The following is a 17,531-nucleotide window of genomic DNA, read 5'->3' on the forward strand; positions in this document are numbered from 1 at the left end:
TCTGATGACATTAAATCTCGTCGTCCAGGGACAAAATGGAAAACAACTGGTTTCTTGCCAAAAGCAGAAATCCCCATGTCTCTGAGGAACAGAGACAAGAAGTGTCTGAGTGTGGGGAAGAGGTGGGTGGGGGGAGGGAAGAGAAAGAGACAGGGGACAAAAGAAGCAAGAAGGATGGCTTAGCAACATGTCCCAGGCTCCTGCTATGTGTCAGTCATGCACTGTGCTGGGCCCCGTGATATAAAGACGAACAAGATGTGGTGCTTTGTGCTCCCAAAAGAGACAACGGGCATGGCAGCGAGGCAGGAAACAAAGATGACGCCTGGGAGATTCTCGCTGGGGTCCAGACATCCCAGGCAGCAGCAGCAGACATCCCTAAGGGAGGAAGCAGGGAGGCCCTGGCCTGCAGGAGTCGGGGGGGCTCTCATCTTGGCATGGATATCGTCAAGGGGAGCACCACTTTGCTGTTGTGTGACCCAAGCCCAGAGAACCCCAGATAGGGAATCCACTGAGATCATCTGACAAGGAGTGGGGAACTCGAGATGCCTGCATTAGAGGAAGTGTTTGTCCCTGTCCAGTTGGTGTGGGGTCAGTAAGAGACCTGGGAGAGGGGTCGGACCCTCCTGCCCAACTGGCCGCAGGTGGTGGAGGAAGAGCAGGGGCTCTGGGATGAGACAGCCCCAGGCTCTGGGCACCAGGGATCAGCCGGGCAGGGGACAGAGGCTCGGGGCCCAAACCATCCAGGTTCCGCTAGCTATTCACTGGGTTAACTTGAGCAGGTGACTGATCCCCAGTCTCTGCATTTGAAAAGAATCACAGATGGTGAGTGCGGCACTGATCTCATGGAACTCCTTTTCCCCCGCAGAGAAGTAGAGGGAAGCTTCAGAACAGACCATGAGCATTTTGGGCTGGGTCCCGTCCCCTCACATTCTAGCAAGAATGTTTGGCTACACGGTAGGCTGTGGGCACCATCTGCAATACAAGATGTGGAGACCTGCCCCCAAGTGGCTGTGCTGGCGGATTCGGGACTATACCGGAGAGATGCACATTGTGCCAGCTTTGACTGGTACACAAAACCACTTTGTCTTTTCTTTCCCAGGGACCCACTAGCCTGGGAAAACCAGGGCCACAAAGTCCTGAGGAGGACCGAAGAGCAGACAACTCAAGCCCTTGCCTCCCCAACGAGCTGGAACAAGAAGCCAGAAGTGCATGACACTCACTAGACTGAGCTGCCAGACGAATGGCATAATCGTCCCCACTCAGAAACTTCTCTGAGAAAGTCTCCCGGGATGGAGAGAGTTGAGGAAGGGAGAGCTCCTCATCGGTCAGCTGGATTCCTTTGGCTACTAGGAAACTCTCTCCCAGAGGGAACCAAGAACTGTTGGAAGCCAAGACAATCTCTTCCGTTTCCTTAATGAACTGCAGGACACGAAGCTTCACCTTCTCACAAGAGCCAGGACCTGGGGGAATAAAGACATCACGGCTGGACACTTCGCTCCCTCTGAGGTACGTGTGCATATACATATGCACACATGTCTGTCACAGCTGTTTCCTTCACCCATCGCTTTTTACAGCCTGGAATGTTCCTTCTGTTTCATCTCCACAATTTCACTCACTCACCTTTTACAGAGGACCTGCTATGTAAGAAGTTGAGCAATAGCTAATGTCTACTCCATACCAGATGTTATACTAAGCACATTTACACAGACAATCTAATTTAATCTATACATCAGCCCAATAAGATAGCATCCCGGTCTTACAGATGAGAAGCTGAGGCATGTGACTCTGGCCACAGAGTAATAGGTGTTAGAAACAGGGCTGAAGACCCTAGTAGAACCAGCACCGTGTCCTCTAGGCCAGCCCTTCTCAAGCTTTTGGGGGCATCAGAGCCTCCTGGGGAGCCTGGAGAGAGGCAGGTGTCAATTCATCAGGTGGGATCCAAGATTCCAAATTTCTAACAACTCCCCAAAGCGATGGTAATGCTGCTGAACCACACCTGGAGGGTCGAGGCTCCAAACCCCTGGTCTTCAAACCCTTTGGATCATATGCCCCATCAACAAAAGAGTTTGAACGTGTGCCCCCAAAACATGCATATTTCTTTGTAAAGCGAATACACATATGACTATACTATACAAGGTACAGTTCGCTCAGCTGTTCCAGCTATTAGAAGTATTCATCGCAAAACCAAAAGCAGAACTTTAGAAGGAAAAGATAAAGCACTTCCTACAGGTGGAAGCTCTAATACTTGCTTCCCAGCGGATTATCTCGTACCCCTGGGGAACAAGATATTGCGTATCTTCTCCACGCCTCTTGGGATTCACGGGAAAGGCCGGCAGATTCTAAACCCCATTCAAATGCGTTGCCTGGCACTCAGGCCAAGGCGAGCAAACTGATGTGTATTAAGGAGGGCACGTGTTGTAATGAACACTGGGTGTTATACGCAAACAATGAATCATGGATCACTACCTCAAAAACTAATGATGCACTGTATGGGGACTAACATAACATAATAAAAAATTTTTTAAAAAGTTGCAATGTGCTATTGGTCTCATCAACTCGGGCCTCAAAAATCGGATGCAAAGAGGACCAAATTCAGTGTTAAAGCATCTGAAATTATAGGAATGTACTCCTGTGGGAGACCTGACCGTTGGTATAAAGAATCTCAAAAAATGAAGGAGACTTTTTATATGACAGCCATGCTGATATCGATGCATTCACTTGGAGGGTCAGCCTATTGTTGGGACTCAGCACTTCAGTGGAGAATCCTAGCCAGGGGGTCTCCAGGCATTCAATATGCCCAGGGTACTACTGTTCTCACCGCTTGTTCCTATGACCCAACATTCTAAAACCCACTTGCTGCTAAAGCCTATACCTTGGCTAAAGTCAAAATCGTCTGATTGATGTTAACGTGATCCGGAAAGGTGTAGACAATGTTAAACATTGCAAAGAATGGATTGAGAGATTTCTTTGGCCTTGAAGAGCCATAATATTACCTGTACTATTAGCACTGCTGGTTAGAGAGGTTTTCATTTGACAATAAGTGTTGAATCTGTGTCGTTATGCTTTCAAGCTTCCGGCATGGCCACTTGGTAATAAGACATTTTAATTTCAAACAGAGTCAACCTCATTCTGCTTATGCCTCAGATACCACAGCTTTCCTATAAGTCCACCTGCCACAGAGCTGAACTTATCAACCTTCTTCAGCTGCTCTCCAATCAGTCCTATAATTAAACTCCTCAAATAAATTGAAGACACTTTGAAGGCAGGAGCACTGCCTGAGGTCCGGGGCACCTAGCCTGTCCTTGTGAGTAGAATCATAATGTGTGTTGGTTAATCAAATGGTGCACCTAATTTATAGGAGATTACAGAGAGGCAAGAACCAGGTCATATCCACTTGATAGCCTTCATCCGTCCTAAGATCATGCTTTGTACACAGACGACATCCAGCTCAAATCTGAGGCTTTGGTTTAAATAATCAATCATAAGAACACTCTGGTTTCTCTTCAGATTGCATAAATCATACGAACATTTAAAAATGAACTACATTAACTTTGCCAACACCTACTGCAGAGGTGTAGGGAAATCACTTCCTTTCTATGAGCCTTGGTGTTATGGTCTGAATGTTCATGTCCCCCCCAAGAATGTATGTATTGGAGCCCTAACCCCAAAGCGATGGTACTTGGAGTTGGGACCTTTGGGAGGTGATGAGGTTTAGAAGAGGTCATGGAGGGTGGGGCCCGCTGGATGGGATTAGTATCTTTACAAAAAGATGAAGAGCCCAGAGCTCTTTCTCTCCACAGCGAGAAGGTGGTCTTTCACAAGCCAGGAAGATGGCTCTCCCCGGGAGAGGAATCTGCCGACACCTTGATCTTGGACGTGCACCCTCCAGAACTCTGAGAAACGTCTGCGGGTGAAGCCGCCCAGTCTCTGGTATTCCCTTAGAGCAGCCAGAGTTGACTAATGCGTTTGGGTGCCTCAATCACAGAAGACATGTACCTGGCCATATCCGAACTCCATGCCCGCTCTGACACCCAATAGCCCCACTACCAGACACCCTATTTTAAAAACATAGATGGAGCTCGCCACATGGCTTAACTCACATGCTGGGACCTTGCCCGGCGCTGTCCACGTGCCTTCCAGTTCTTGACCAGCTTCACTCACACACCAGCAGCTCCGAAGGTCCAAGTGTGCCAAAGGAATGCTAAAGTCAGAGTAGGGCCCTGGGTATCGGCTGAGCTGGCCATTTAGGATCTGCCAGAAGAGGTAGGGCTCCAGGAGGACATTCCCCCCAGGCTGGGTCAGGTTGCCTTCCATCACCGCCAGTGGGACATCTTGGAAAGAAGAGTATCTCGCCAGCCCTGGGAAGATGCCCTGTTGGCCAGCCTCATACAGACTTTGAATAAAGAGATGGAAGTTTCCAGAAGCTGCTTCTCGATAGCTCATGATCTTCCTTAGCAGCTCGGCAGGGGTCCGCTCCTGGCCACCGTTGTTCTGGGCCCCCCATTGCTCGTACCACTCAAAGGCTTGCTCAGGGGGCCCGTCGCATTGAATGGGCCTCCACTGCCCACTGGGGCTGCACTGTGGGACGTAGCTGCTGGAGAAGGAGGGCAGCATGCTGGAGTCAGAGCCCAGGGCCCACGCTGCCCCAAGGAAGGCTCGCTCGGCCTGTAACTGACAGGGCGTGGGGCCTGCGAGGAACAAGGAGCAGGTGTGTCAGGTGAACAAGTTCCGCGAGCCCAAAAGACCAAGATGAAAACCCCGGACCGTCCAAACCCTGTCTAAAACCTTACACAGCCACAGAAACCCCATCAACCGTAAATCTGGAAATAACACCTAGACCGAGAGCCTCCCCGTCACCAAACTGGCACTGTTGCGATGGGCTGTTGTCAGCTCTACGGAAACCTTTGAGCTCCTGGAGGCCACACAAGTCTCCCTATTCACTCATGGGAATGGTTAACAGTATCAACCCCTTTCTGGACAATTTTTAAGTGAACTGGCAAATTTCGCCATTGCAACAGTTGGGACGTAAGCTACAACGGAATCCATTTTTTCTGCAATGCACCGTGTCAGGGCCCCAAGAGAGAATCAGGATCTGTGGATTGGATACTCAAAAGACTTACATTGCTTGGGTTCTCCGGGCACGCTTCGAGTTCCAGGAATAGCCTGACCCTCGGCGTCTACGCAGTAGCACTCTGAGTTGAAGCACTGGACGGGTAGGAAATGCCCCTCGCTGCTACAAGAAGGGACAAACAGGCTGGCCCCAGCGGGCAGGCTGCCTGAGAGGCTTTGCATGAGAGCCCTTTGCTTCTCACACTCTGTGGGGCACCTGGGCCGTGAACCTCTAACCCTGGAGCCAGCAAGTTCTTTGCCCCGGGCATCCACACACCAGCACTCTCCAGCAAAGCACTGGACATCCTCGTAGTTTCCTTCTGCCGAGCACAGTGGGACGAAAAGGCTGCCGGGTGTCTGCTCACAGCCCTGGGAGCTGAGAACCATTTCCATCACGTCACCTAGATCCCTTGCTATGTCTTCTGGCACTGAAAGAGCCTGCTGCAAGAAAAGAAGGAATTCTGGAAGCTCCAGGAGAGATGAAAGGAATGTCAGGGCATTTTGGTTCTCTTGCAAGTTGATCTCAAAGCCAAAGCTGCCCACAATCAGCCTATTCATAGCAGCTCCCTTCTTAGAGGCTTCAGGGGGTTCTGTGGCAGGATTTGAATCGAATCCCAAGGAGAGGGGTTTGGCTAGATAGGTCCCTCCACTCTGGAAGCCTGGGAGACCAAACCGCTGGAAAAATTGACTGAAGTTAAATGTGCCTTTTGCGCCAAGGGCTCCAGACAAGTTGAACTGGCCAACATTCACCAAAAATTTCCCTCCAAAGAGGTTTTGCTGGAGGCGCTTCGGGTCGGTGGTAAACTGAAGGGCAAGACGAGCCAGCTCTCGGGAGGGAAAAATCGCTCCAATGGCTTCTCTGAGGAGAGTTTCTGAGGCAGAAAACTGTTTATCCTGCCCGTCTACCATTGGGTGGAGAATCCCAGAGTCCACAAAGAGCTCCTTGATCAAGGGTGTGCAGGAGGTGGCAAATCTGGCTACTCTCGGAGACACCTGCCTTCCCTCAGGAGCCAAGAACAAGCTGTTCTGGCTGAAGTAGCCTGAGGGCCCAAAGTGTAGTCTAGACAGGGCCTGCCTCCTCTCTGAGGTGCAGAATTGATCTTCAGCTGCATAAGACAGAGCAAACAGGAGAAATGGTTTTAACGTCAGCAAGCAATCCTGAGACCACCCCACAGATCCTTCTGGTAGTAAGATGTCAACAATTTCAACGAGGAACATCGACATTTTGTACCTCTATCTCCTCTATCCTATTATTTCTTTATTTTTCTTCCCCCCACCCCCCGAGCAGCATCTGTGGCGGCCATTTGGGGAAGTGAGTGTTCCAGTTGACATGACTCCCTCTCCTACCTTTCACTGGAGGGTGACCCCCTTCTAAGGCAAGGCTCATGGGCACCGGCCCCCTTTCTGAAAACCTGATCACACACATGCACCAAATGTACTAGGCTGAACAGTGTCCTCCTTGTCTCCCCAGCCCAGGATTCCTATCCACCCAGAACTTCAGAACGTGACGTCACTTGGAAGTAGGGTCTTTGCAGATGTAATTAGTTGAAATAAGATCACACTGGATTCAGGTGAGCCCTAAGTCCAGTGATGGATATCCTCCTAAGGCCATGTGAAGACACAGACACTCAGGAAAAAGGGCCTTGTGAAGGTGGGGGCAGAATGCAGCTACAAGCCAAAGAAGGCCAAGGGTTAAGGGCCACATGCACCCCAATGTTCATAGCACCAACGTCCGCAATAGCCTAACTGGGGAAAGAGCCGAGAGGCCCTTCAACAGATGAATGGATCAAGAAGATGTGGTCCATATATTCAATGGAATATTACTCAGCCATCAGAAAGGATGAATACCCAACTTTTACATCCACATGGATGGGACTGGAGGAGATGATGCTAAGTGAAATAAGTCAAGCAGAGAAAGTCAATTATCATATGGTTTCACTTATTTGTGGAACATAAGGAATAGTCATGGAGGACATTAGAAGGAAGGGAAAAAAGAAGGAGGGGAAATTGGAGGGAGAGATGAACCATGAGAGACTATGGACTCCCAGAAACAAACTGACGGTTGTAGAGGGGAAGGGGGTGGGGGGATGGGTTAGCCCAGTGATGGGTATTAAAGAGGGTACGCTCTGCATGGAGCACTGGGTGTTATACGCAAACAAAGAATCGTGGATCACTACATCAAAAACTAATGATGTAATGTATGGTGACTAACATAACATAATAAAATTTTAAAAAGAAAATTAAAAAAAAAGAAGGCCAAGGGTTGCTCCAGGCCCTGGAAACTGGACAGGCCAAGGATGGATTCTTCCCTAGAGCCTTCAGAGGGAGCTCAGCCCTGCTAACACCTTGATTGTAGATTCCTGGCCTCTGGACTGGGAGGGAATAAATTTCTGTTGTTTGAAGCCACCCAGTTTGTGGTAATCTATTACAGCAGCCCTAGGAAACTAATACACCAACAAATTCCTATTTGTTTTTAATGAAATGTTTTTTTTCTTTCCCAGCATTCTCTTGTTGGAATTTTTCATGGACTTTAATGCTTCATTATATGCTCTTCATGTGGCTGCCTAATCCCTCCTTGAGGGTAGGCTTGTCTAGGCTAACTAGTTTATAGTCTCTTGGAGGATAAGAGATACTTTAAATGCTATTATTATTTCCTATAATAAGAAATATTTTCCTATGTTGTAATATATAATATAGAATTATATTATAGGAAATACCTTATTCCCTATAATATAACAATGCCCATGCAGCAAACACACTTAGCACATTTTTCTAGGTTTCTTGACCTTTCCTTGAAGTTATTAATTAAACAGTGATCAGCTCAGTCAACTTCATGCACGAATGGGCAGGTCATTCTATCTGAATATTCTAGGTTGACTGAACTCACATTAAGAAAAAAGACTTTAAATTCAAATTCCAAGCATCTCCATCACACAGGTAGAAGTAAGTAAGCTCCATGTTTCTCCATCACATCATAAATCTTAGAGGTCCTTTTCAGCCAGCCACCCACCCACCCCCACCTTTTTTAAAATAATTCTTTCCCTTCAGTTCACACGGATGCCAAAAAGGAAGTCAGCCAATTTCCCTCTGTAACCAGGCAACAGAAAGAACTGGAACATGCCGTCAGAGAGAGAAAACAGACTGGCAACATCCGAACCCCTAACACATCCCTCAACCAGGCCATGGCTGCCTTGAATGGAAGGTATTACAGGAAGGTATGGAAGAAATAAAGTTCACTGCTCTGCTTATTCTGTTTCCAAATTAAGGGCATATCCCTTCCGTTCATTTGTTATGTAGTGTTACCAAGGCAAAAACATTCAGATATTGCTTCCATGTGGCATTCGTTTGCATGGAAATAGGACAGATACGCCAGAGAAGAGAAAGTAAAAATATATGATCCCTGCATTTGATAGCATTCTGGTTTTAATTTGGAAAACCATAGTTCTCCATTTCCACCTGGAAATTGGAGGACACAATATTCTCTAGGTTTTAGGAGAACGACAGTGTAGTCATAGATACCTTCAAGGCAGAGCTTCAACATGTTCCCCTTCTGCATTCTCACAGTTGGCAGATAGAATACTACCAAACACCACGCAGAACACTCACAATGTGAAGCTGGAGACATCAATGACTTCACAGGAATTGTTGAATGAACATGAGCACTGATCTCTTTCGAGGCTATAAAAAGACCAGCCTACCTCCTTCACTGTTTGCCATCTTGCAGAATCCATCCAGCTCCTGGGTTCCTCCCTTGCCCTCACCCCTAAACTCCTTCAGGATCTTACTGGTGAGATGGAATAGAGTCTTACTGGAGTGTCCTGCGACATTTCTCATGTCCACACCCCTCTCCCCAGACCGTCGCTTCTACTTTTGTATCGGTCCCTGTGCTGGGTTGAATAGTGTCTCCTCAAAATTCACATTCTTCCTGGAACCTCAGAATGGGACCTTATTTGGAAATAGGGTCATTGTCGATGTAGGTAGTGAAGACAAGCTCATACCAGAGTCGAGTGGGCTCTTAATTTTATATTACCAGTGTCATTACGAGAAGAGAGGAAGAACCACAGGGCAGACACGGAGGCAAGACAGCCAGCTGATGACGAAGCAGAGTTTGAGGCCATGTTGCCACAAACCAAGGAATGCCAGAGATTGTCGACAACTATCAGAAGCCAGGAAAATGGCAAGGAAGGAGTCTCCCCGGAAGCCTTCAGAGGGAGAATGGTCCTGCTGACATTTTGACTCTGGACTTCTAGGCTCCGGAACTGGGAGAATAAATTTCTGTTGTTCTAAGTCCCTGAATTTGTGGTCATTTGTTACAGCTGCCCAGGGAAGTAATATAGTCCTCTCCTCATTCTTGAAAACATTGCAATGACCTTCACCCTGGCCCCAGGGCCTGCGGTCTAATCCTGCTTTCAGCCCCCACTTCAAGGTGCCTGGGTGGTCTTTCTTACACACAAAACCACCATGGAACTCTCCAGGTTAAAACCCCTCAACGTCTTCACCTGACTTCCGGGATGAAGTGCCCAAGCCTTTGCTTTGGTTGGAAAGACCTCACTGTCTCATCCCTCACTTTAACCCCTGGGCTTAAAGTGCATTGTTCATACTCCAACAATTTGTTTCTCTGCCCTTCTTGCAGATTCATTGTCCAGTAGCTTATCCATGCCTATTATTTATGTCCTCATAATTTGATTCTCCCGCTCTGTAGTCAGAGAACACCTCTCCTTATTTTCCTCCTTCAGGAAATATCTTTACTTAAGAAGACTCTAATCAAGCGTCACCTCTTCCATGAAGGCTTCCTGAACGTCTCCTCTTCATACACTCTGCAAAATGGAATTGACCCTACCCTCTTTGCCCTGCTTTAGTTACCGGTACACACTTCTCTCATGGCACAAGTGAACATAATTCTCTTTTTTTTCTTCTGAGATCACTGAGAAAGCAACTATGTCTGACATAGGAGGAGAAAGATGTTGGAAGTTAATGACAATAAATGGGTTTTCCATCATGCTGGGCTCGAAGGGCCTCTGGGGTACACTCAGGAGGCAGTGGAACGAATGGGTTCTGGAGTGGTTGGTCTGGAGAAGCAGTGAAAGTCATATAACTTGATGAGAACAAAAGAGAAGGCCCCGGAGAGGCAACCCACCACAAGATGGCCGTTGGCCTTGCAGCCGAGTTCCATGGATCTCCTTCCCTTGGGCGTCCACACACCAGCATGGCCCTCCCCTCTGGCACTGCACTGCCTCGTAGCCCCCATTGCGGTGGCAGCTCGGAATGTAGGGGTGACCAAAGTTGCTCGCTGTGAACCGCTCCACTTCACATTTTGTAGGGCCTAGGAGAGATGCGGGCAGGGAGAGCACAGTGTGTAAACAAGGCTGTGTTGACAGCAACGCATTCTCTTTGCTTTGACAGTGTTTTAAACCCTTGCACCCACTTCGGGAGAGGGTTCCTCCAAGCGGAGACATGCACATGTGTCACCCACTCGGTACTTACATCGGAATCGGCCAGAGATGACCAGCTGAACCGCGAGGAACCGTCTCTGCAATATCCGGTACAGGGTGGTTTCGGCAAAGGTGGAAGCAAGGTCCAGGCCAGCAAAAATGGTGTCATAAATTTCATCAAGTAACAGTTCCAAACCTGGGTGAGGACAGAAGCGTTTCAAGGGCCAGGGGCATTCAGAAAGGACGTCCTGACCTGGCCGATCAGACAGACATTAGGGGGGCCAGCACCTATGCGGGCATCACTATGCATCAGGTCTGATCAAGATTTTAATGGTTTCGGGGACACCTGGGCGGCTCAGTTGGTTGAGCGTCAGACTCTTGGTTTCAGCTCAGGTCATGATCTCAGGATCGTGAGCTCGAGCCCCATATCGGGCTCTGGGCTGGAGATTCTCTCTTCCTCTCTCTCTCTACCTCCTTCCCCCAGTGGATAAATAAAATCTTAAAAAAAAAAAAAAAAAAAGATATAATGGTTTCCAAAGCCAGGGCTGCTCTGTGCCGTTGTGCAGGTTGTACACAGCACAAAGGAGCACTGCTTTCGAGAATGAGAGCAGATTAAAACGCATCCTGTGTTCCACTCTCCAGGCTCAGAGCTGCATCTGCCCAGGGTGGAGTGCCTCCTTCCAGTGCGCACAAAGTCTCCAAATTTTGGAGCTGGTGCTGTGTTCAAAGCACTGCAGATGAACATTTGCAAACTGTGGTGTCTTCAATACCCTGAGCAGCCTAGCAGGGGGCAGCAGGCAGACACTGCTTTTTCTGCTTGGCAGGCAATGATACTCAGGCTTTTGGGTTTGGGGGATGCCTCTCTCACCCCCTCCATTTGTCTGAGGTGCGCTTACCTGTCTCAGCCAGCTCCCGCCCTTGACTGTCCGCACAGTGACAATACCCAGACACCTCGGGGAACTTGCTCCGGAAGGCACTGAAGGTCACGAATGCATCTGGAAACCTAAGACAGAATGAGATTTATGGTCACTGTTTCCTAAAGCACAAGTCTTCACAAGCTCTTCTCTGTGGAAATAAATAAATGTGGTTTCATCTCATCTGGGGAGAAGGAATGTCTGTTTTGTTGTTTTTTTTTTTTAAATCTCATGCCATTTGTTCCATGTTTCTTTCAGTAAATATATTTCTTTTCGAAGCTGGTTTTACCTGGCCAGAGCCAGGCTGGACAAGTGAAAATGAAGCTGTGCTCAGCTGTCACCTACTAATTAGTCATCTCCCTCCCTTGTGGCATTTCACCAGTTTGTACCCATGCATGTGCCACATAGGATCAGACAGGAAATAGGTGACGAACCTCACATTACTGGAGTATAACTTTACTAGACTATAACCCGAGGGGCGAAAGTCCAAGTTTGCTTGACAAACATATGGTACATTGTAGATGATTTCATTTGGGGAGATCAAACGACTCCAGAGCCCTTTACAGCTTTTCCAGAGCTTGAAAAGAAGCCAGATTCCACCATAGGAAATTCTTAAGGACACTTCCCAGTTCCATAGTTGAAAACACATGAAATCAATATGACACCACTAAAAGGGCTATGCGTCCCTTTCTACAAGTGCAGGGAAAGTGTGCCCAAGCCATGGTCGACCTGGCAATTGCCATCAGGAGCTAATCGGCTGGGTTCCCGATCCTGGAAGTAAGATGAAGCTAGGTGATATAAAACCATACAGAAGAGTTCTTCCCGTGTGCAATGATTTAGCAACCAGAAAGGAATTTTTCATCTTTATGCAACATTGAGAGATTTGTTATGCCCTACAGGCCTAGCACAAGAGAACCAAGCATAATGTGTCGGTTAGCACAAGCAACAGCTGTTTTGTCCAAAGAGACCCACTGCTGCGTCAAAACAACCTTAATGTCCAATGATAGGAAAATTAAGAAGTAAATGATGGTAAATTTCCTAAATGGATATATGCATAGCATTATATCAAAAGGGTAGAATACAACACGGTCTGTCTATACACTGCAATTACCACCATATAAGTGAACCAGTATTGGAAGGCAACAGATAACACAGGAGTTGCTCAGAGCCTGAACAGGGGGTGCAACAAGTATTAGCTAATTTGCATGAAAATGAATATGCAACACAAAGCCTACAAAAGCACTACAGGATTATGGATTTTTTTTCCATATTGTTGGTCTTTTATTATGTACCTGTGAGTTAAATAAAAAGGAGTGCTAGAGTAAGCGAGTACGCATAACAGAAACTAAAAACTCACTTTGCCCAGTTGCCAGGGATAGGAGTGTATATAATAAAAATTCATGAATTGAAACCTGGGATAAGTCAATTCTACAAGCACTAATAATAGTGTAATAATCACTTCCATTTATTGAGCACTATCTTGTAAAAGACAATCCGCTAAATGTTTAATATACATTGACTTGTTCAATCCACTTAACACTCCTAAAAGGCAAGTGGTATTTTTTTGTACCCATTTTAGAGGTGAAGAAGGTAAGGTATGTTGGCCAGCATCCTGAAACAGCAGTGGGAGATAGAGTTTAAACCCAGGTCTTACCGCCCACGTGCTGCTTACATCTGCCAGTGGTGTTGTTCAATGTATGTTGGCTGCGCCTTGTTCCTGTCTCACATTCTGTATCACTCTGTTTTGTTCGGACACTCTCCTCTGCCTCCCTTTTCCTGATATCTAATATGTGTGGAAGACACGTGTGCGAGAGAACACATGGATGGGGCACCTGGCTGGCCCGAGGCTCTGGAACCCATCCCAGCATGAGGCACAGGAAGTTTCGATCACTCTAGACCCATGTTCTGCCAATTCGACCCAAAGGCCCACTTCAGGGTCATGTCCCAGGACCAGTGCAAGCAGCATGACTTTGGGGCCATCTTCATCCCACCACTTTAGAGTCAGGCTCCTCCTCTCTGCCTTTACGGTCTCATGAGCTACCCAGTACCTGGGACTCTGTGTTTTTAGCAAGGACCTCATTCCTGATATGAAAAGAGCTCAGGTCTGGAGCCAGACGTGTCAGAGCTCCGGCCCTGGCCTAGCCCCATGGGGTCACTGTTGATCATTACTACTCCCGAAAATAATAACGGGGGGGCATGTTCTGGACAATCAGACACTGCACCAAGAACCCTCTAATCTCACTGAATCCTCACAACAACCCTTCCAAAGCTGCATTTCACAGATGAGAACCCTGAAATTCTGAGTGGTGAGCTGACTGGTCCAAGATCACCCAGCCCGGACCCAGGGAGTGGCATCCCGAGTCCATCGCACCTGGTCTCTCATCAGCAGCAGCTGGTGGGATGGGGGGCTGCCTCGGAAACAGAGCACCCCACCATTAACAGGAAGTTCAAACTCTGAATCTTCCTCGATTTCCTTTGTTCCCCAAGTCCACTTTGATACAATCTGGTTTTGGTGGCCGATTTCTGAAACGGTATCACCACTCTGAATTCTGGAATCTTCCTCCAGCCTAGCCATGGGCACTAGGATGGTTTAGTCGTGGCTTCTCCATTATCATTGGTGCTCTCCTGTCTGCCAGGATGGGAGGGCCTCTGTCATGCTTACAACTTCCTGCTTACTAGATCCCCACCCCTCCCTGCCACCCCAGCAAAAGTCCAACTACTGAAACTGAGCCCAAGGAGGAAAGGGGGGAAAGGCTCCATCCTAATACTTGGGCCAGCTAGGTTTGGAACCTGGTGTACAGTCAAAGAATGCTCCCAGAGGACGTGAGTCTGGAGTGGGATTCTGAAGCTAAGAACAAGGATTTGGCAAGGAGAGAATGGAGAACGTGTCTAGAAGGATCATTAGCACGTCTCCAACTTCAAAACAGGGGCAGAGGACAACAGTGTGGGCAGAAGGAAAAACTGAGAGGCTGGGGGAGGCACAGGTCTGGTGGAGAATGTCAGGACGCAAGCATCTCTACCACGAACACACTGTTCCTGAAAGCTCCATGCCCTCTCTCCTTCCAGGCACGGGTCTTAGGAAACGGACCATTTTGTTAGCAGCAGGATACGGTCGAGTCCTGTAGGACCCTATGGCATATGGCATCATCCCTTTCATGAGGATCAGAGGAACAAAGACTTCTCCATCTTCAATAGAAGAAAAAATTGCGTTCTTCTGAAAAACAGGTTTACTTTTATCTGATGGAAACCAAATAACTGAGAGTGTTTGCTCCTCCTCTGGTTATAAGGTGCTCAGAGACAAATATGTAGCCCCTTATATTTGTGAAAAGAAAACTTTATAGAATGAGTGGTACGTAGCAACTTTTGTCTTGTTTTATTCTTATTTTCTACCCTTATTTTGCCTCCCCTATGATCTCCTCTATTTCCCATTTCTATCCCATTCAGGGCATGTCAGAAGAAAGGAGGAAGAGAAAATCAGCACAAAACCTTAAAAATAAAAAATGATGTATTTCATCTAGTGGAAAAGGATGTGTCCCTTCTGTTAAATTAAAGCAAAACCTCAGGGGGATCGTAAGAAAGTTCTCAAGAAAGAAAATCATAGTGCAAGGGGAAAGAGTGGCAGTCCTGAGTTGATGCTCAGACTGTGGCCAGCCCAGAGTTAGAGAAATCACAACTCAGGTTCAGTAGAATACAAACTGTCAGGCCCTGCCAGGCACCTGGTCCTGGTCGCATGCAGAACAGCATCCATGCCCTGGGCTCAGGCAGCAGACCCCACTACTCAGTCAGATTCTCCACTCCACCCAGAGACAGTCCCTCCAGAAGTCTAACCATCAACTAATAAATTAGCAATTTAGGTGCCCAGAAGAGCGCTCCTTCAAGTAGGAGGACCTGTCATGGATGTTTCCTTTGAAGGTAACCGATGTCAGTCTTCAAAGATTGCTCCACATGTTCTGTAATGATGTCCCCTTGCCACACATTAGGATGTCTGATCCTTCTCACTGGATTATCTGATTTGCATGGGTGGCCAAGGATCTCAAGTAAGACTGGTCTAAGAAAGTTTGAGTTTGCCTTAGTCACTAAGGACAAGAGCTGATAAACCAGTTAACTGAGTTTTAGCATGGACCACAAAGACCTGGCAATGGCATCAGCTCTTCAAATCTTGACCTCCAATCTCTTTAGCCAGAATGCGTGTCTCTATTAGTGGCCGGGTGAAGGCAGTAGGGAAGGTGCGGTAGAGCTGGAAGAACCAGCAAAGCTTACTCCACACCACAACATGGTTTTCAAAGTCACCAGCCAAACAGGTGTCGTTAGCCATGGCCTTCAGAAGGCAAAAAGGACATGCTTCAAATGGCAAACGCCATGGCCACGTTCAAGTGCAAATCATCACCAAGCCCGTGACAAACCCGCAGCAGGTTGGCAAATGAGCTCGCCATAGGTTTCCGGCCTCCCCTCCAGGCCCCATGCAAATAAGTCAGCTGCTTCATGCTCTCCACTTGAATGTCCCAAAGAAAGCCTCTCAGATTCAGTATTCCAAAATCAAACATGCAATTTTCCTTTTCCAAACTCATCCTGTACCATGCACCTAGAAACCAGACGTGGGCTTGACTCCTCCTCTCCTTCACCCTCCACCTTCACCAGTTGCTGTGGATTCCACCTCAGCAATGTTTCTCTAGCCCTCCCGTCCCCACACAGCGCTCTCCATCATGTGCTCTCGGTCCATGCCAACATGGTCTCTCACCTGGACCTGAGCCTGCAGACCCCACAGAGCTGCCTCCCTGCACCCCCTCTGCGCTTCCCCAGCCAGGCCATGCTTTCCTAAATTCAAAATATACCCAATCTTCCCCCATAGGCTCAAAATTCTTGATGCAATCTCGGGGACATACCAATACTAAAAAATTACCCCTTGCTTATCTGAAATTCAAATGTAACTGGCCATCCAGTATTTTGTCTGCAACCTTAGGGACGAAATCTAGACTCTCCCCCGTGCCCTGTGGAACAGCGGAGCCTGGCACTGCCCAGGTCGGCTTATCAAGAAACCCCTGAATATGGCTGGGCTTCCAGTAACCAACCACCCAACCCTTCCCATGACCTTCCTAAATCGGAATTCCCCCAGAGACATGCTTGCTTACAAAAAGGAAAGGATCCCATTTCAGGAGTAAATTTTTGTTGTTGTTGTTTGTCTCTCTTAAACAATGGATGCTTAGTCTGGAACTTTTGCATTTAACTTGACTGCCCTCTCATGGAAGGAGCTGTGAACTGTGCCTCAAGCTGGTACCCGCAAAGAAGTTCTTGAATGCACTGGTGATAAGCATAGGCTGCAGGCCTACTGTGCACAAGGCTCTGTGCTGGGTGCTGCAGGGAAAGACACTTGAATCAAGGTTCTGTGGGACAGTAAGCGGAGCCAGGCAGTTCTAGCAGCCACTGACTCTGCTTCCCAGGGTGAGTGCCTTAGCCTCTGTGTTTCAGATTCCTCATCTGTCTGCTAGAGAACATAATTATTTTTGTAAGGATTAAAGTAGGCAGAAGGTTGTCAAATTGCCTGTATAGAGTAAGCACCCAGTTGAACTTGAACTGAGCACACACTGGTTTGCATCAATGAGTATCAGTAATTTGGGCTTTGGGGAAATTCTTAGGTGCACACAGGCTATTGTCTAAGCCCGGGAGGAAAAAAAAAAAACAACCAAAAACCTAATTTATATTTGTTGCAGCTGGGTGATACAGGAGGCATTCCTACGGATGCATAATAATTTGCATTTGTCTTAGTGGTTTCATAGATGAGGCCTCATTAAATCCTCACCGGGACCTAGTGCACAGGGAGTTGTCCCTATGCCCCCACCCCATATTTCAGATGGGCACCCTGGGGTACCGGGACACAGAGAGGGTAAATGAACAGGTCACATTGCCAAGCAGTGGCAGAGTTAGAATGAGGATCACAGGGGCAAATGCTAGGGGGCCAGGCAGGTAACGCGGACGGAAGGAGCAGGCAACAGGACCGAGAGGGACCCGGAGCGCTGGAGCGCTGGACCGTGTCTGATCAGTCCAAAAAAGAACAGTTCAAGGCCAGCTTCTTGGGGCC

The 17,531-nt window shown here is 47.8% G+C and overlaps 1 protein-coding gene across 1 annotated transcript in view; it reads right to left on the minus strand.

The window, feature by feature from the left end:
• TG (thyroglobulin) overlaps positions 1-17,531 on the minus strand; it is a 241,234-nt gene that overhangs the window by 219,451 nt on the left and 4,252 nt on the right. Inside the window, exons 6-11 of the mRNA XM_088022877.1 lie at positions 11,438-11,544; positions 10,594-10,737; positions 10,247-10,432; positions 5,121-6,215; positions 4,101-4,688; positions 1,221-1,460 (exon numbers count right to left, since the gene is read on the minus strand). Of these exons, the coding sequence (XP_087879003.1) occupies positions 1,221-1,460; positions 4,101-4,688; positions 5,121-6,215; positions 10,247-10,432; positions 10,594-10,737; positions 11,438-11,544 (2,360 nt within the window). The remainder of the gene's footprint in view (positions 1-1,220; positions 1,461-4,100; positions 4,689-5,120; positions 6,216-10,246; positions 10,433-10,593; positions 10,738-11,437; positions 11,545-17,531) is intronic.

This window comes from Eumetopias jubatus, unplaced genomic scaffold (assembly GCF_037043125.1).
Source record: "Eumetopias jubatus isolate StellerSeaLion01/CBP00866 unplaced genomic scaffold, mEumJub1_p1.0 scaffold_4, whole genome shotgun sequence".
Classification (NCBI taxonomy): domain Eukaryota; kingdom Metazoa; phylum Chordata; class Mammalia; order Carnivora; family Otariidae; genus Eumetopias; species Eumetopias jubatus.